The sequence below is a fragment of the Xylocopa sonorina genome, chromosome 11 (assembly GCF_050948175.1).
Source record: "Xylocopa sonorina isolate GNS202 chromosome 11, iyXylSono1_principal, whole genome shotgun sequence".
NCBI lineage: Eukaryota > Metazoa > Arthropoda > Insecta > Hymenoptera > Apidae > Xylocopa > Xylocopa sonorina.
This window is the reverse complement of record NC_135203.1, coordinates 3,301,397-3,319,306: the sequence shown is the minus strand read 5'-3', so window position 1 is coordinate 3,319,306 and position 17,910 is coordinate 3,301,397. Positions and strand designations below refer to the sequence as shown.

The window sequence follows — 17,910 nt, the reverse complement described above, 5'->3', positions numbered from 1 at the left end:
ATCCACATTATAAACGAATATTAAAAACGACAAAATTAAACAGTTTATTCATTTTAATTCTAAAATAGATTAACATGAAACAAAGATATAAGTTTATACTTGCTTTTATTATTGTTTATAATCTAACTCGATACAGCGATTGTTGGTTGCAAGTGAGAATGTAAAGTAACGTATGTAAATATAAATAATAAATACTACATATTGTGCAATTTTAATAGGAAAAGAATTTTTAAATCTCTATTGTACGTTATCACATTATATATCATTTTTATATTTCGCGCTTTATAGGTAAGAGAAAGAAAGATATATAAGATAACTATAAGAAAGAGTGAGACAGATGATACCGACCCTGCTCTGGAACCTGTGGCGCCATCTCTGTGAAAAGTGCTCAAACTGGTCGCACACAATTATCGACAGCGAAGTAAACTACTGAAGAACTACTAGCGCCATCTCTTGGAGAAGCGCTAAAACTAGTCTGGCATTAGTTTCAGTACTTTCCGTAGAGATGGCGCCAGTAGCTTTTCAGTAGTTCACTTCGCTGTCGATAATTGTGTGCGACCAGTTTGAGCACTTTTCACAGAGATGGCGCCACAGGTTCCAGAGCAGGGTCGGTATCATCTGTCTCACTCTTTCTTATAGTTATCTTATATATCTTTCTCTCTCTTACCTATAAAGTGGGAAATATAAAATAAATTACAATAAAATTATTGAAATATACATCCCGACAACACAACTTTGTCACAATAAGAGCACTGTGATGTCACATACGCCGCGTGGTATTATATATTTACTACATATTGTGCAATTTTAATAAGAAAAGAGCTTGTAAACCTTTATTATATATCATTTTTATGACGATTTAAAACTATATATATGGCTTTCAGTAACTGTAATTGTTGCTCTTACTGTGACAAGCTTGTGTTGTCGGAGTACAGTCTACATATAACAATTACTCCTCAGATTGTTCTATGTTCTCCAAATTTTCGCGAATGAATAAAGAAAGTGCGGCAGCAGCTAGACCAGTAGCGTGACTGTCGCAACCAAAGTCCGTTTGCAACGAAGCTCTTCGTGACACGCGCGTTGTTCCGTTCTTGTGAAATGTATTTCTGGAAAAAAGCAATTTTAAACATTACAACGTAATCACTTGCGTACTCTATCCAACAGACTAAGAACAATATTGCTCTACGATTAATATAGCGCTTTATCGGGACACGTACCCGAAGGAACTGAAGCATCCGCCAGGGTGAGACCAGTTTAACACCAATCGTTCGTAGTGCTCGCCAGTGAACTCGAGGAAGCCCTCCATGCCGCACAAAACAACTTCCAAGAAAAGAAACGCGATTGAGAAATGAGACGAGGGATTGAGAAACGCGATATCTGTTTACCTTGTTCCAGCATTAAATCCGGCGTTTGGTAAGGAAATCCAGCTGTCTCGACGTCGATCAGGTCTTGAAGTATAGCAGAACAGTAGGAGAGTATTAATTCTGAGGATGCAAATCCTTCGTCGCATTTCATCTGGAATAAATTTATAATATTCGATCAGAACAATGTATGTATGTACGAAAAGAAGAAAACATCGAAGTAAATGTATATAAAGTACCGCCTTGGCAATTTGAACGAGCAACAGACGATGAGTAAGTGGATATCCCCTTACTCGGCTGGGTCCTTGACTGGTCAATATGTCGAGACACAAACCAAGAATTTTATTATCTGCATTCAATCTGTTCCGAACAATTTCAGCGAGACATCGATCGCTTTCATCCTCTTTAGGTGTTCCTTGCATCACCAATTCCTGTACATCTCGATAAGTCAAGTTGGGGTTGATTCTCGCCTTTCTCAGAGCGCCACGTCGCCATGATATCTCTTTCATCCATAAAGCAGGATAATTTAAGGTTTTGTGAACTGAAATCAATTTCATCTTTGTATTTAAAAATATATTATGTATAGGATGATTGTAAAAGTGAAGGTAAAATTAATTTTATTTATGTTTGCTCACGAAGTTCGACGTCTTCGCTCTCTGGAGTAATTTTCTGTAACAAGCATCGACGAATCGAGTCGGAGAGTTTTAAAATGAACATCAGAGCCCTTCTATACTGATTTCCTAGGTATCGTACATTCTCGTGTAAAAGGGTAGCAGCCACATTAGCTGTTTGAATGACATATTTTATTTAAGAATCTGCAGGAAAGCAGTGTAACGAAGAATAGCAAATATTCACCTTCTACGATAGTAAGGGAAAACGTAACGTCAGCGTTCATTTGGCCAGGTCTTTGACGAATATAATCGATCACCTTATAAAGCGCAACTAACTTTTTTTCTGTAATAAATACAACTTTAAGCTTAAATCTAATATCTAAAATGTGACAAAATCCAAAGAAAACGAAGCCTGCTTGTCCATTCTAACTGTTACGAAACGTAGCAAGAAAATGTACACAGGTTGAGATAAATAAAAGAATCGCAAGAAACTTTTTCAGTCTCACCAAAATCCTCTGGAGAAAATTTTCCACTGCTCCATGGCAGGAAGCCATAGAAAAGCAGAACTACGCAAACGCTAGTGAGCCTTCCTAACGTTCTCATGCGGGTGGTGCGTTCACGATCCTAAAGGAGTCGATCCTCGAATTCCAGAGAACTTTATAGAGACAGCCCCACCGTGTAACCTAATACGTCGACGTGAATTCTGTGAAATTAAAATCGAAACCAATTCCTCTTCGTCACGTACACCGGTAATGCGGCCACTTTTCTTCATGAGGACCGACGCGTTAAGAAATCGCTATTGGGAGCCGTTTGTGGGTGGCGTTTGATTAACATCGAAGAGAACAGAGAAGCAATATCTCGGTGAGCAACATCTGTTCCCTGTTATAAAGTAAGGAAAACGAATTGGGGGCGGTATATTTTGATTAGCGCGAAACTGCGGTGATGAAGAAATATTTTCTTCAATGATGGAAACGTTACAGTACAATGTGGAAGATATATATTTTTTTGTATGGATAGAAACGTTACAAAATGGATTTACTGGTATTCGATTGAAGAAAGTGAACTTTGAAGCGATTAGTGTAGAAATTTAGAAGCAGTCGGGGTGGAAAGGGTCCATGTAATCGCCGGAAACGCAACCGGTCACATCGTGGCCCAATTTCATGCATTTGCCTGTCCTCTTCCTGGTCTGAAATTGAAACAATGTATTCCTGTCCCTTTATTACTTAGAAAAGCATAACACTGTATTGTTGAAACTTACAACTTGATATTCTATTAGACAGAATGTGCCATCATTTTCATTCGAGTTGTCATGCACCGATTTGGTCTGGATTTTGATACGAGTAAAAGAGAAATGAATTTCAGAATTGAAGAAATTTTATATAAATTGTGCAAATAGTTAAACCGATTACCATAGCTGGATAACTATACGTTTGGATCGCGGGTCTTTGAATGTTATTTATCAGTTCCTCCGAGTCTACTGTTCTTGATGAAATCCTCGCCACGAGACCCGAAATTATAATTAAAATGACGAGATAAACAAAGTTTGATGTCCTTTGCATAGATTAAGGGAATATAATCAAATAGATGAAATTGTATATAATATCTACCAATAAAGTAAATAACTTACATGCTAATAATAAATACGAAAGCTCTTCCTTGGGCGTGAAGAAACATTAAGTAACACTGCAACTCTGTTGCTATTCTAACTACAGAGGTCTTTTATATTCGTCGAGAAGCCAACGAAATTCTTTTCGATTACAAAAGGGTTTCGATTCGTAAAATGGGTAGTGATTACTTCAAGAGTGTTCAGATTACGACACTCCTGATTTGTTAAGCGACTTTTCTTCACGGACGTGAAGTATCTTTCATTAAAAGTTGTAGTACCGTACTAAACATAAATTGTAATATAAAAGTTTCGTACAAAATCGTACACTCGCTATTTTATAAAATATCCTTTACTTATATTATTAACATTGCAGTCTAAAACTGTTTACTAGAGATTCAAATAAAAATAAATTATAATGCAGTTTGTTCTGCTGTTTCCCTTTTGCTGAAAGAGTCGATTAAAATCATATAGTAATTTAATAAAATTATCGAAAAAGAGTAGAAATGTAGTTTATAAAAATAATCATCTTTCTGTTTATTTTTTTCGCAACATCAGTACAATAACTTACATCTAATAAATAATTCTAATTAACGGAAATATCTAAAAATCTAATACGAATTTTGTTGGTGAAAAGAAGCAAGTAGCTTCAATGTTTAGTATTGAAGAAATGTTGGAGCTCTTGAATATTACAATGGGTAATTATTATAAATTGCTTACGAGTAACTAATATTGAATTGTCACATTTATCTTGTACACACATGTATGGTGTATGTAATTAATTATTTCTAGACTGTTACAGTTAATATTAAATGATAGTTTACAGGTATTAAATAAAAGATTAAGAAATTGTGCAAAGTAATACTAAACATACGATATTACAATTACAGTCTTAAAAAAATGAATTATTTTTTTATTACACCATTTTATCCTCTTTTAATCACACTTAACTTATTTGTATTTCAATTGTCTGTCTCGGATGTACAACTAGGTGTGAAAATAAAACTTTTTAAGGTTGTTTCATGCAACAAGATTACATAAAACGTGTTACAATACATTTACGAAATACAACTGTAAATATGGATATCTCAACATACATTTCAAACTTCAATTGCTTTAGCAAAATGTACAAACTGTTGTATAATATAACTTGTAATACAATACAATGTCTAGTAACAGTGAATGACTATCTATAATATCAAAATCATTAGCACAAATTTCATTGACAAGGATTCATCAATATCAGCCTTGACTGACATTAATATTAATCGACAATAACTTTCTTGATACGACAACTACATTTCTTATATACTCAACGTAAACCTGTATAGACAGAGAAACGGTCACCAAACAAAGTATAAACAAATATCATCCAGGTATAGGAGCATCGTCCAATATAATGCGAAGCAACGATGTATATAGTTATATTATGTAATATTTATGTAAAAGTAGCTAATTGATTATTGGTTGATAATCAAGGTTTGCATTGAAAAAATCCTGAAAGCAAAAACAGTACAGCTGATTTCCACATAAAGCAAATGATGTATGTATTATCGACAGTAATTTATAACCATTCCATGTATTATTTGAAAATGATTAACAAAAGTGAACAAACAATTGGAATTCTTAATCACAAATGATTATGTTGTTCAGGATTATTTTCAAATTCAATTTCCAACTGAAGTCTAAAATCCATAGCAACAAGTACAATGACTACAAGCATTGGCAGACGAAACCGTGATTGCCAGCCAAGTTTGAGCATAAACATTAATGCTCGATGAAAAGTTCCACCGCTTCCCAAAAAGACCTCGGATGCCATTGTTACTGATGTTTCTCTTCGATGCCGTGTTTCAAGGGCAGGTGAAAATCACAATGGTCTCTTAACGACTGGTTCCATATTGCAATCTAACCTATATCAAGTTGTATAAATTATTATCTAGCATCATATAGACGTGTTTGTTGTTTGAAATTATTTTCTTCTAACTAACTTTTAGAAACTAATCATAAATGTACTGTTAATGCAACGAAAATAATAGGTAATTGACCGTACACAACGCACGGTTACCAAAGTGTTCCGTGAAATGACGTTTCGTAGAGGTTAGAACGTAGATGTTCATCAATCAACGCATTTAAGACGTTCATCGGTTAATAAAATATAATAAAACTCCATTTATCGTAACAAATTTTACTTAACATTTGACTCATTCAATTTTCTATTTATGTTGCGGCGCATTATTCCACTCACATAATACACCTCCTTAATTTTGCTCTCATTTTCGATATCGATACATAACCTATCGTTCGGTGTACGACTTTTCAAAGTGTTCGATTTGAAAATGTAAAGCGGGATTTTCGTGTAAAATAGTTCTTTACTGTAATATTACATCGAGCTTTTGTATACATTCTATAAATCAACATTTGTGAGCTGGGGAAAACGGTTTTTGTATTTATTGTTTTCTTTGATGAGAGGAATTTTACTTGGAAATATTTTTTTATGAGAATATACATTAAGAAACTACTATCTCAGTAGCCCTATGATTACGATAAAAATAATATTCGAACAGATAATACTTTGAAATAGACAACTAATAACGCCATAAGCTCTATGATACATTTGAATAGATGCAGAAAGTAATTGACCACTATACATAGGACGAATTAGTGGTGTTATCAGTGAACATATATAACTGGTACATTAAAGCTACGCGGAATAAACGTATCTATATAACAAGCGTTCTATCCGCTACATCGCTAGTTAAATAGTAGTATATTCGTCGAGATGAACATCAGCTTCGAGGGGAAACGTATTCTCGTAACTGGTGCCGGACAAGGTATGTTAAATTAATATATACTTAAGAATCTTAGAATAGAATCCTCGCTTCGTTAAAAATTTATTTCGACCGTATTCCCGCGTGCTTTCAGTGGAAAAACACTGGCTAATGTAAAACTCAGTGACGTAATTCACTTCGTTCAACGAACACAAATCTCAATAATGCTGATTTCGAAACTCAACTTCCGTTATGAATAATTAATCATGAATTCGATCGACAGTTATAATGAATTTCAGTGTTAATAGTAGTTGCATATCCAGATTAGCGCAGAATATATTACATCTTTAATAGGGTTAAATGTTAACTTGTAGGCATTGGCAGAGAATTGGCTCTCCATCTCTCCAAGCATGGAGCTCAAGTAATAGCATTGTCAAAGACGGAGAAAAATTTAGAGAGCCTGCGCGCGAAAGATCCTCGTATTCAGACTGTTTGCGTCGATCTGGGCTATTGGGATGCGACGAGGACCGAAATTGAAAAAGTATTACCTATCGATCTTCTGGTGAACAATGCCGCCGTCGCTTGTCTTCGTCCTTTCTTAGACGCCACCCAGCAAGATTTTGACCTATCTTTCTCTATAAACGTGAAATCGATTCTGAACGTCTCTCAGGTGGTTGCGAGAAATATGATCGAGAGGAAAGTTGGCGGTAGCATCGTTAATGTTTCTTCGCAGGCTAGTATGGCAGCTTTGAAAGATCACGCTGTTTACTGTGCCACCAAAGGAGCGGTAGACATGTTATCCAAGTAAGCAGCTTTTAATTTTAATAACAATTCGAGTTACGAACACTGAAATGCAAACTCGATGTTAGAGTTAAATGTCTAAGAAAGTGAAATTTCAATTACAACAAATAATAATTATCTACTGTACACTGGTTAGGAGCACGATCTATCTTACTTACCTGTTTTAGTAACAACTGATATTACGTGAAGTTTCATGAACAGAATGTTTCACTTTAAATAAATAACAGGGGTATATAAAATTGATTTTCAGAACAATGGCTCTTGAGCTTGGCCCGTACAACATTCGGGTGAATACCGTGAATCCTACAGTCATCATGACGGAAATGGGAAAGCTTGGTTGGAGTGATCCAGAGAAAGCGCAGAGCATGATAAGCAAAATACCATTAGGTCGATTGGGTGGTAGGTTGTTTCATTTCATAAAATTATTGGTGTTATATCGTTTTACCATTTAACGATCATTTTTGCAGAAGTGTCCGAGGTACTCGATGCGATAGTATTTCTGTTGAGCGATCGTAGCTCAATGATTAACGGTGTCAGTTTGCCAGTGGATGGCGGATTTTTGGCAACATAAATACAACACATTCTGTGGTTTTGCACGTAACAATCGAATATTATATCGACCAAAATATTGAAGAAAATTGTTAGAACGCAAAGAATGATACCAAATAAAGAGGCTTTATTACGCGAAAGATATCCATTCCTTCGGTAACTCATTGTTCATTCAAAGATATTAATTCAAGGATACTTTAGTTTTCAGTATCATCGAGATCTTCTTGATCAAAAGTAAAGAAGCCGCGTGGGTGCTTCAGACGTGGATCTAGGATAAAGTAAAAGAGAGAAAGGCGATCATAGTTATTCGTTTATCTCGTTTAATTTAAAAAACGCTTCGTTCCTTCTTTTTTTTTTATTATTTAACTAGAATTCGGCGAACGCGCGCGCGCGCGCGCGCGCTAACGGCAGGGAGCACTGCGAAACAGCGAGAGCACTCGTCGCGTGAAAGAAAACTCGTTATGTATTTCGAAAATATTTGGAACGAGACAACAAACCTGTTTCCCCGAAACTCCCCAGCCGTCGCCATTTCCGGTCTAAAACAAACATTTCGTTTTTCGGCTCTTTCTAATCGGTAATTATTTGAGTCTCTACGATGAACATAAAGGCGGCGAAGAAATCAGACTGCTCTCACGGGGAGGAGATGTTTTCGAAACTGATGAAACACGCGTTGCATTTAACTTGATTCACGCTCGACTTTTCGCGCCTTCTTCCTCAATTCAAACGCTGCGAGTAAAGTATTCCCGTTCAAATTAACCCTTTGCGCCAGCGATTCTTAATCGTTTCACAACCGCTTCATTGAACAAAAAGAAAAAGAAAAAAACCAGAAACGAGAAAGATGACATGTTTTAGTGTTTGGACGATCGTTTAGTTTCGCGTTTCTCCTATAAGAGAAAGAGAGAAAGAAAGAAAGAAAGAAAGAAAGAGAGAGAGAGAGAGAGAGAGAGAGAGAGAGAGAGAGTTAATTTCTTCACTCAGTGTTATATAAAAAATTAATTACAAACACCAAGTGTCTTCCGTGAACTTCAAAAAATACACGATTATACATCGCAAAGATTAAGAATCACTATCCTACGTTTAATAGAGTACAAGTATTAAAATCGGTTAACACGTAGAAACGTTGTTTCCTCGACGCACCCTCGTTACGCGTCATTCAGAATCTCCGCAGAAAGTTTGGCGTGTTCATTAAATAGCTGCCTAGTTCTTTTGATTATTATTCTTGCTGTCCGGAGAACCGTGTGTCTTTGTCGTTTGCGTTCACGCCGTGGCCTTACTCCCATTACGCATAAAGGATTAACTTCAAGTCAACACGTGGTTCGGTAATCAAAAAGAGAGAAGACGAAGGAAAGGAAAAAAACCTGTACAACGCACGCGTCACGTTGTTGTCGTCGTTCACGCATAATCGAGAGCAGTGACCCTGCTACGCTATTGTAGAGTTCACCGGTTCAAATCTCTTAAGAGCACTTTCTTCTTTCACGCTTGCCAAAGGCCCAATTGTGCCTGAACGCTTCGCACACACGCATACAAACACACACCCATACAAACACGCACACGCGCCTAAACTTTGCTTCTTCTTTCTCTCTTTCTTCTGCCTAGATTTTGGTTACCGTAACAGCAGTAGACAGGTATTAATGCATCGTATGTCACATCGAGCACGTGTTGAGCAAAGATATATCGCATCGACGTAATTGGGGTCTTTGGTACCGAAGAGCGAGAGAAGATAGTAGACTCGTGCAGTCTGACCGATAGACTTTACAACGTCAGCGTGTATCCAATATGAAGGTTCTATCTAATGTCACAGTGGACAGAACCACTTCCCGTTCAATTCACTGGATCTCTTCGTTATTGCCGCGCCGGTTCTATTATTTAGGTACAGCAGAATCGATGCTCTCAATATATGCATTGATCGACTAGTGGACAACGGCGACGAGCGATCCTTTTCGTTTCTTTACAATTGCACTTCAGTCCAGCAGTGAAAGGACTCGCATCGAAAATGTCGAGACACCGAAAACTTAATCTGCGTGCTTGGCGAGCTAACTAATGGGAGGAGAATAAGAAACATTACTTTCGTGTTGTGATTTCCAAAGAAAGAATAAAATAGTAAGGATATATTTACCAAAACTTATGCGTTTTTCTGTTTCTGTTTCGCCGCTTTTACACAATGACATTGTGTCGAGAAACTATTTCTTTTTTTTCCTCCGCTTTCTTCTTAACCACAGACCCGATCGATCGATCGATAGCCAAGCGCGAGAGCTATTTCCCAGGTTTGATTAATTATTTTCTATCTTGCGTCCTGTACACTCTTGCCATCCTCGAACATCACACGCGGAACAGTAAGTGCGCGCAAATTTTTCAGAGACTGAAAAAGAAATGCGCGGCGAGAAGCATCGTGGCGTTGTATCCGGTTCTTTCTTATCGTTCGGTACCGAACCTACAATCCAGAAATTATTAGCCATCTGCTTTCCGTAAACGCGACTCTTGTAAATCCCAGAGAGACTCTGAATCGACACATGGTGGCTAAAGTAAATTAACGAAGCCGTTATCGTGAGAATAGAAAATATTCAATTAATTTCAACTTTGGAATTGCTTCCTACGCGCACCACAATCTGGAATTGCCTACACTGTACACCTACTCCTGCATCGCTCGTGTTCCAGCAACATGGAATTCACACTTCAACCAATCGTAACGAATAAAATAGCCTATAATAATCGTATCTCCTTGCACATAAAATAAAAAACAGCGCTACATCGGTACAATATCAAAGCCACATCGTACGGACCAAGTATGGAAGCGAATGAAACAAAAAGACTGTCGAAAACCGAGCGATACCTGATAATGCGTTGGTATCGAATCTTCTGGGATATATTGCGATTATTGTACTTCCATTTTACTAGTCAGAAATCGGCGAGATAATTTACACGAATTTTTTTTTCTGTACACGATCATCACGGATGCGTTCGAAGCTGCCGTTTTGATGAATTCAGTCCTAACGGAGCAAAGGGACTCTGACCACTTTATCGTAGACCCACCGATTAGCCTAATGCCGTCTTCATCCTAAAATTTGCCCACTCGATTCTCTTAAATCGAGGCGAGGATGGGAATCGCCTTTGTTGGCTATAACGAGCACAAGCAACCGCTAAGCGTAATCCGTTTACAGTTATTAAATATATGGCCACTAAATCGAGTACTGTCGCAAATCAAGCCATTCTACGGTATAATAACTAGTAACCAGCAATCTCAGAGTGCCAGAATATTCGAATGCTACGTCGTGACTATCGGACAAGCTGGCACAAGGAATATTTGAACAGGATACAGGGACTCGTTGGCCCCATCGTCATTCGAGATGAGAGATCAAGCTGTTCCGCAGTGGGAAGTAAGATGGAAACTTGCAACGAACGTTTAGGTCAGAATACCCATCGAGATACTTACTGTAACCCCTTTTATAAGCCCGAAATGTTCGAACCATCGGATTAAGACGGCTATTCGACTCAGCATCACTCAGGACAGAAACATTTCACGCGTTTAACATCCAAATCCAGTTCGAGCGAATTGTCCAATGAGAGCTAGCATGTTCGGTACCGAACGTTTAAACAACCGCATCTGCAATAAATTCATAAAGCAATCAGACGAGATTTCGATCAGGGATGTTCAATTATCTCTAAACAAAGTACGGAATCATTGGAGACAGAGCAGGACTCGTGGATCCTGCAGCTTTATGACTTTATTGCCCGCGTTACGCGCCGGTTCAACCGCCCGTTTCACCGTACTCCACCTCTTGTCCCAGTTTTCCATCAACAGAAAATTCACGCCTCGACCAGTCGCAACAAATAAAAACAGACACGCCTCTGATAACATCCCCTTGCACGCAAAATATAAAATAGCGTTATATCGTGACTCGGGTGAATATTTTCATACAGATGCCCCTCGATCTCATGAAACAATCGCCAGAGTACAATACCGTGTAGTAACTTGATCTTGTTATTTGTTAAATCGTGTTTGTTATTTGGAAATAAAGTCATTGTTAACCATACACAATCTCACTCTACCTATCAATTAAAATAGGCTTATATTAGTAATTCGATATAAGTCACCGTTCGACAATCGCCGTGTGTAGAATAGCGAGTAACGGACGGTCCATTTATACAGGAAGAATTTCATTCCAAGGAGAGAACGGAGAGGGTCCTTAGAAATCTGAATTGAATGGACACTGACTCGTTTTACGCTCGCCGTTCCGGATAAGGCGTTTGCCATCTCAAACTCCCGTCAACGGACTAAACTCGACGATTACAATCCGTGGGTAGCCTAGACGCTTAGTCGATCGGTTAGCCGCTCGTGCTTTTCATCAACCTACAAAGAAAGAAAATGTGAATGCAGGCAAAGGCCGAGTCTCAAAGATGGCAAGAGTTTTTTGTTGTTGTTTTTTTTTTTTTTGGTTGTTGTTGCTGTTGTATGCGATGAAGAGAAACGAAACAAAAAAAAGAAAGAAAAAGTTCATACCAGAGTGCAAGGAAAGCCACGAGTATCACGTTTTCCTCCGCGTTACCTCTCGACACACGTAGAAACCTCGCACGCCCACGACAAACACACCTCGATCCGCAGAACTCACTCTTCCCTCGACTTTTCCCACATAAGCAGCATTCTCACGATCTCTCACGCTCTTCCTTTCGTCCGTTCATCTCTGCGGGAACTGGAGACCGATACGACACGCGCGCAAGTACAACGTAAAGGTAAAAATTGGTGAAACTGAATAAGAAAAGAAAGAAAAAAAAAGAGGCGAGCAAGCCTAAAAAACGCTTCACTTTGTCTTCTCCTTGCACATATAGTACACAAAGGCAGTTTTATAATACTCCTCGTCGGTGTTTGCTTCGTTTCCACGGACATTTCACCTAATCGTTCTTCCCTCCATTCTTCATTTCACATATTACACGCTCGTTTACACATGTACGCAGTACAGTTCGTATAGGTTCCATGTAAACCGTACATCAAGAAAATTCTGTCCGATCACATCGATCAAACACGCACACGCACACACACGTCGTTCAGGTTTTATAGTTATTCTCCCTCGGGTAGATCATAGTAATTGTATATACATATGCAAACCGTCCGCGAATCGATACAATTTCGGTTAGTATACTTAAAATACGATTGATCGCGAATTCTATGCCGTGATCGTCGTAACGCCTCGTCGATGAAGGTCTTCGCGAACGCTTTCGCTACTCGTACCGAAGACCAAACTGCGCGCATTCTTTCTTTCTGCCTTCCTTTTTCACCCGCGATTCATCCCCGTTCAGAAGGTAAGCAGAGAGATCTATGGTACAAATTCAACCAGCTCACCCAGTTACACGAAAACCGGCAAAAGCTATCGAAACGAAATTTTTAATCGCACGCTCCACGCAAGTGGCTGCACGGAGATTCTTTTAAGGATTTCGCTAAATCTCGTTCCGTCGGATTTATCGAAAAATAAAATTTCACAAATGAACGCGCGATTAAAATTCCACAAAGATGCCTCTCCTACGGTTTCGAAAAACATCAATTTCATCGGCTGATTGAACATTCGTATAATAGATATCTCCATCTCCCCTTAACAAGTCTCGCGTAGATTCGAGAGAGCGAGATAGGCTCCTTAGAGTCAAGAAGAAGAAGAAGAAGATGAAGAAGAAAAAGAAGCTCCACTAGGCCGAGCGTAATCAAGCACGCACGATCTTCTCTCTTTTTTTATTTCGCATTTGTTCTGCTCTATTTTACTTCGATTCGAAGGATCGACGGTTTCGCTAGCCAGCTTTCGCTCGCAGCCGGCTCGGTTTGCGCCAACGATCTTGCTCGCCGCGCGTTGAAATCTCCTCGCCCGTCGCCTCGCGGAACTCGCTTTTAATTCGCCGGGTTTCCACATCAACTTAAAACCTAAAATGTACGCTCGGGAAAAATAGTTTTCTGACCGTTTCAACGCGTTCTCGTGTGGCGCAAACTCGTCGAGAAAGGAAAAAGAAAACAATCGTACGCTGGGCTATTCTCTTCTCACGCTAGCGCCGACCGTCTCGAGAGGGGTCTCTTCTTCTTTTCCACGCGTGGGCCTCGCCGCATTCGACGTCGTGGCGATGCTCGAAGAGGAAACGACGGATCGTGACAAGATTAAATCCCGCGCGTATCGTACAGTCGTCACGGAGAAACGCAAGGGCTTCCGCTCGCGCTGGCAGTGTTTGTTTCCTCGAAGTCGAAGCTCGAAAACGATTCTTCGACGCGATGGCCGAGCATCGAGAATCGTTATTCTAAAACTCTTAACGATCAACAAGATTTACCTCTAACTCTCGCCAGTCTACCTCGGCTACAAAACGCTACGTAATTTTTCGAACGCCCGCGAGTATACTTAAAAGTTTGCTTAAAACCGGATAACGTATATACGTAAGAATTTTATTTCGAGTTTGAGGTAGCTCGAGCAAGACTGCTGGATTCCAACTAACGCAACGTTCAATTTACACACGTTCAATTTAAAAGAAGTAGCTGAAGCGTCGAATATCGAGTAACAATCGTAAATGCTTAAGTATTACCACGAGGACGATACGCAACGAATATTACATAAAATTAACAAAATCGTAGAACAATAAAGATGATCGCGACAAGTCGTTAGCGACGATCGTTAATCACGTTCCTAATAATATATATATATAGAAACTAAATCATCGTAACGCTTACGTGTAGGGATATTTCGACGCCTTCCACCGCACGAAACAGTGATCGTGGATCCTCTGCGCTCGTGTACAACAACGCCTGCTACTCACGAGTCGATGGGAGCTTTCTAAATTGTACAAATTTCAGAGATTACGATCTTACAGGTCAAAAACGGATACACATGAGAAGGGAAACTAACAGCGACGAACAGTCCTAAAATGTACGAGAACACGAATCAGACTTAAAATTAAAACCGGCTCTTCCACGCGACACGTTTACATCTATTACGTACGAAACTTGACCGAAGAACACGCGTCAAACAATCTCGCGTTACCGTTTCAAAACGTAATCAGATTAAACGCGTGCACAGAGGATGTCCGAACCCGCTAGTGTGACGACGAGACGAAGCAGAAACCGAAATTGGCGGCAGGGTCACGATACGCGTGGATCCGTCGTTTCCAGTCTCCATCGACGAACGAAGACGCCTTCGTTTCTTGTATCACACGTTCTTTTCTTTTTTCCTTTCACATTCTTCCATTTCGCTCCCGTCTCGAGCAGATCGTTGCGGATTAAAAGTCGTCTTTTCCTCTTTATACGATTCACAACGTAGTAAATAGTGTGTGTGTGTGTGTGTAATTAGCGATAGCAGCAGCGATAGTAATGGTAGTTAATAGTTTAATTAGTTGATAGTTAATTGTAGTAGTAATAATAATAATAATAATAGCAGTAGTAGTACCCTATGAAAAAAATACATAGAAAAACACGTGTCGGCATAATATATATTTATATATAACCTTCTTCTTTTTATATCACGTTTTTTTGTTTTTCACCTTTTTTGTATGCAACGCGTCCACAATATTTTATACAAGATAAAGTCGATCAAGGGAGGGGTTAGGGGGGGAGGAGGAGAGAGGTAACAGGAAGTGACAAAGGGGGGCAAGGGGACGGGGAGATGAAAATTACGAAGGACGAGGAGAAATGAAAGGAGTCGCGGGCGATAATGTATAGTTTCGCTTCGATTGTTGCTTTTGTCGACTGATCGGTTTTTAAACGAGACAGATCTATGATTTTCACGCGTTCCATTCGATTCAAGCATCGTAAACGATCGACACGCGTTTGTATAGTAATGTATTCTACTGGAAATTTTCTTTTTCCTCTCCCTGTCTCTCAAGATTTTCGCCTCCAATTTTCCGTGCACTGTAAATCCTTTCTTCTAAGCTTGCACAACTTAAATCGATGTTAATTCTGCGATCCAGAGGATTAATCGACGACACGAAGCGTTATGAATGTAACATACTAAACAGAGTAATGAGAAGCGACGGTCAAATCCAAACGATGGTGTAAAAGCGTAACAAGAACGCAGTGAGAAGTGCGTGCATTAGTCACGAGAGATGAATTTGTGTTAATAACCGAGCACGAGGATCGACAAATTAACACGGAATTAAGGAAGCGTAGGAGGAAAGGATTTTGCGATGTCGGCTTCGATTTTTGCGCAACGTCACACGAAATAGTATTTATCTCCGATCGCGTTCTTATTAACTCATACTTCGATGCGTACATCACTATACACGCGTTCCAATTCTATACAAGATTTGAATCGAATTAATTGTTCGATCGTTACGCGCGCATCGTAAATCAATCGTCCTCGGAAAATTTCGTTTGAAACGAACAAAAATGCATATTAAACCCGTGCGAAAACGATGGCTTACTCAAAGAAATTCGTTTCCTCGCGTTTTGTCCCTTTTATCCTCTCTCCCATCTTACTCTAATTTGCTACACTCGCAGGCTCAACAGAATTTCCAAGAATCAAGGCAATCGTTTAATGCTAAAGAGAAATTCGATTCTCAACGAATTCCTCGTACCTCGTTCGCGGTCGTCGCATCTATCCAGTCACGTTTTCTCGCGTCGCGATCGCAAAGCGCATCCGACAAGTGTACCAGGTTGCCGCGCGGCGAGAAAAGTGATTCGAGAACCACGAACGTCACCGGAAACGTACCCGTGTCCGCAGCGATCGTTCGTTCTCAACGGAAGTCCGCGAGGGTGATCCTCTCCCCTCTCTATCACCCGAGTCTCCTCTATAAACGAAATTTTTCACGTACACGCAAGTCGTAATACATCGCACGAAGAACGAACGAAACGAGTTCGGTACCGCTTAGCGGCGGATCTTGCTGTCCTTCCTTCGAACATTTTTCTTTTCTTATCGTAAAGCGGAACCAAACTCGCGAAATAGGGCCACCTCTCGTTCTCGTCGGGAAAACCAGCGGAATCGTATAAAAGGGAGGAGAACGAGAGACAGATACGTCAGGACGGGGAGAGGTATTCCTCAACGAAAAGTTTCAACCTTCTGCTTTTGCTGCTATTACTCGTTTCCCCGTGGAACGATCGCCTCCTCCGTTCGCACCACCGTCAATTTCGATAGATTCACGCGTGAAAAGAGATGAACGGGGCTCGCGCGCGTTCATACGAATTGTACAGTACGTTCGATCGATACTGGCGCATGTTAAATTGTCCCTTAAGTCGCCCCCTTTGTTATAACTAGCACGCAACCGATTTCTAACGGATCTTATCTAATAGCCACGCTTTTTAGTTGCCACGTTCTTCTTTTTTTTTCTTTTTTCGTTTCGTTTCTATCTCAGCGAACAGCCAGCGTTATATACAGGTTCTGTACGATCGCCGTGCGCGCAAACACAATGGATCTTGACTCGTGGCGGCCTCCTTCGAGTTTGCGTCAAAGGAAATCGGTTCGTGCGACCGATGCGACTTGACTTTCGCGGCTCTGTCTGGCACGTGCACAACTTTCACCATCCGGGACCCGTCGTTCAGCCTTCGATGCCGATTTTGTCTATGTACAAATCGTGTTTTAGTGGAATAGGGGAGGGAAGATTAATTCTACGCGTTTATACAATAGCGCTCGATCCACCGGCTCTCTCGATCCATGTCGATCGATCGTGCAGCACGATCCTCTTCTTAACGGCCCCGAAAGCAACGTCTTCGCATGTATACAACGATCTCTCGACGAAGGGGCTGATAAATTCGGTGGGTCGACGATGATGGCTGTCTGTGAGTAATTGCGGAATTCTCGTTTTCAGTTTATACATACACGCGCGCAGCCAGATTCGCAGTTGCGTAGCTATCTTCATCATCAATTTACCAGTGACACGATAGCATTATCGGCCCGTTCGTGGATAGATCATTGTATAAAAAACTGGAGTTATGCTACACGAAACTGGTGTTCAAGCGTCGACATTGCCTTCGAGTTCATTGGCGAGAGAATGATCCTGCATTAAGTCGTCTAACGTATCGCTGCTTTGGAAGAACAATAACGCTATCGAGGAAGTGAAACATCTTGGGGATTATCTGTACATTGATCTTAATAGTCCCATTGTGACTAATACACCTTAAAAGTAATACAAATCAAACGTTACTTCTTTACAGTTGGTCAATTGTTCTTTGAAAACAGCAATATGAGATGTCCGTTTGAACACTAATTACTTTCTCAGTGCGTTCACTTTTGCCTTGCAAATAACGAATTCAAGTAAACTGAATGCAT

General features: G+C 39.8%; 5 protein-coding genes across 13 annotated transcripts in view; 1 reads left to right on the top strand and 4 right to left on the bottom strand.

Annotated features, from left to right (window-relative positions):
* Positions 1 to 949: 949 nt before the first annotated feature.
* Positions 950 to 2,596, bottom strand: LOC143429076 (UPF0764 protein C16orf89 homolog). Its single transcript, XM_076904473.1, is given in 7 exon segments — positions 950 to 1,106; positions 1,218 to 1,320; positions 1,386 to 1,515; positions 1,601 to 1,902; positions 1,997 to 2,160; positions 2,162 to 2,315; positions 2,479 to 2,596. Coding segments are annotated over 7 exon segments (1,107 nt in total). The 5' UTR covers positions 2,576 to 2,596.
* A 383-nt stretch (positions 2,597 to 2,979) lies between these two features.
* LOC143429353 (uncharacterized) lies at positions 2,980 to 3,763 on the bottom strand. The gene is made up of 4 exons (XM_076904918.1): positions 3,600 to 3,763; positions 3,382 to 3,523; positions 3,231 to 3,296; positions 2,980 to 3,158 (listed from the first exon to the last, which is right to left on the bottom strand). The coding sequence occupies exons 1-4, from the start codon at positions 3,644 to 3,646 to the stop codon at positions 3,060 to 3,062; spliced, it is 354 nt and encodes a 117-aa protein (XP_076761033.1). The 5' UTR covers positions 3,647 to 3,763; the 3' UTR covers positions 2,980 to 3,059.
* A 1,190-nt stretch (positions 3,764 to 4,953) lies between these two features.
* LOC143428906 (uncharacterized) lies at positions 4,954 to 6,109 on the bottom strand. 6 transcript variants are annotated; one of them, XM_076904182.1, is made up of 2 exons: positions 6,092 to 6,109; positions 4,954 to 5,480 (listed from the first exon to the last, which is right to left on the bottom strand). In XM_076904182.1, the coding sequence occupies exon 2, from the start codon at positions 5,392 to 5,394 to the stop codon at positions 5,206 to 5,208; it is 189 nt and encodes a 62-aa protein (XP_076760297.1). In that variant the 5' UTR covers positions 5,395 to 5,480; positions 6,092 to 6,109; the 3' UTR covers positions 4,954 to 5,205. The 6 variants fall into 6 exon arrangements, with proteins under 6 accessions (XP_076760297.1, XP_076760296.1, XP_076760295.1 ...); XM_076904181.1 differs by lacking the exon at positions 6,092 to 6,109 and adding an exon at positions 5,821 to 5,830 and having other exon boundaries at positions 4,954 to 5,485; XM_076904180.1 differs by lacking the exon at positions 6,092 to 6,109 and adding an exon at positions 5,635 to 5,814.
* A 136-nt stretch (positions 6,110 to 6,245) lies between these two features.
* On the top strand, positions 6,246 to 7,835 carry LOC143428905 (L-xylulose reductase). The gene is made up of 4 exons (XM_076904175.1): positions 6,246 to 6,406; positions 6,718 to 7,147; positions 7,395 to 7,543; positions 7,612 to 7,835. The coding sequence occupies exons 1-4, from the start codon at positions 6,355 to 6,357 to the stop codon at positions 7,713 to 7,715; spliced, it is 735 nt and encodes a 244-aa protein (XP_076760290.1). The 5' UTR covers positions 6,246 to 6,354; the 3' UTR covers positions 7,716 to 7,835.
* A 2,623-nt stretch (positions 7,836 to 10,458) lies between these two features.
* LOC143429406 (casein kinase I) overlaps positions 10,459 to 17,910 on the bottom strand; it is a 66,048-nt gene continuing 58,596 nt past the window's right edge. For 2 of the 4 annotated variants that reach the window (XM_076905060.1, XM_076905056.1), the window contains one exon: positions 11,670 to 12,041. In XM_076905060.1, coding sequence (XP_076761175.1) covers positions 12,037 to 12,041 — 5 coding nt within the window. In that variant the 3' untranslated portion in view covers positions 11,670 to 12,036. Of the gene's footprint in view, positions 11,295 to 11,669; positions 12,042 to 16,546; positions 17,203 to 17,910 lie in introns of those variants that run through there. The other 2 variants (XR_013102529.1, XM_076905061.1) reach the window with 2 other exon arrangements.

What these genes read in the sequence shown, in the direction of transcription:
- LOC143429353 (XM_076904918.1), bottom strand. Translation starts at nt 3,646, where the DNA reads ATGTTTCTTCACGCCCAAGGAAGAGCTTTCGTATTTATTATTAGCAT. An exon ending in TTCGTATTTATTATTAGCAT is followed by an intron (nt 3,524 to 3,599) that starts GTAAGTTATTTA and finishes ATCTATGCAAAG; the next exon opens with GACATCAAACTTTGTTTATC. An exon ending in CGTATAGTTATCCAGCTATG is followed by an intron (nt 3,297 to 3,381) that starts GTAATCGGTTTA and finishes ATCAAAATCCAG; the next exon opens with ACCAAATCGGTGCATGACAA.
- LOC143428906 (XM_076904182.1), bottom strand. Translation starts at nt 5,394, where the DNA reads ATGGCATCCGAGGTCTTTTTGGGAAGCGGTGGAACTTTTCATCGAGCA.
- LOC143428905 (XM_076904175.1), top strand. Translation starts at nt 6,355, where the DNA reads ATGAACATCAGCTTCGAGGGGAAACGTATTCTCGTAACTGGTGCCGGA. An exon ending in CGTAACTGGTGCCGGACAAG is followed by an intron (nt 6,407 to 6,717) that starts GTATGTTAAATT and finishes GTTAACTTGTAG; the next exon opens with GCATTGGCAGAGAATTGGCT. An exon ending in GCGGTAGACATGTTATCCAA is followed by an intron (nt 7,148 to 7,394) that starts GTAAGCAGCTTT and finishes ATTGATTTTCAG; the next exon opens with AACAATGGCTCTTGAGCTTG.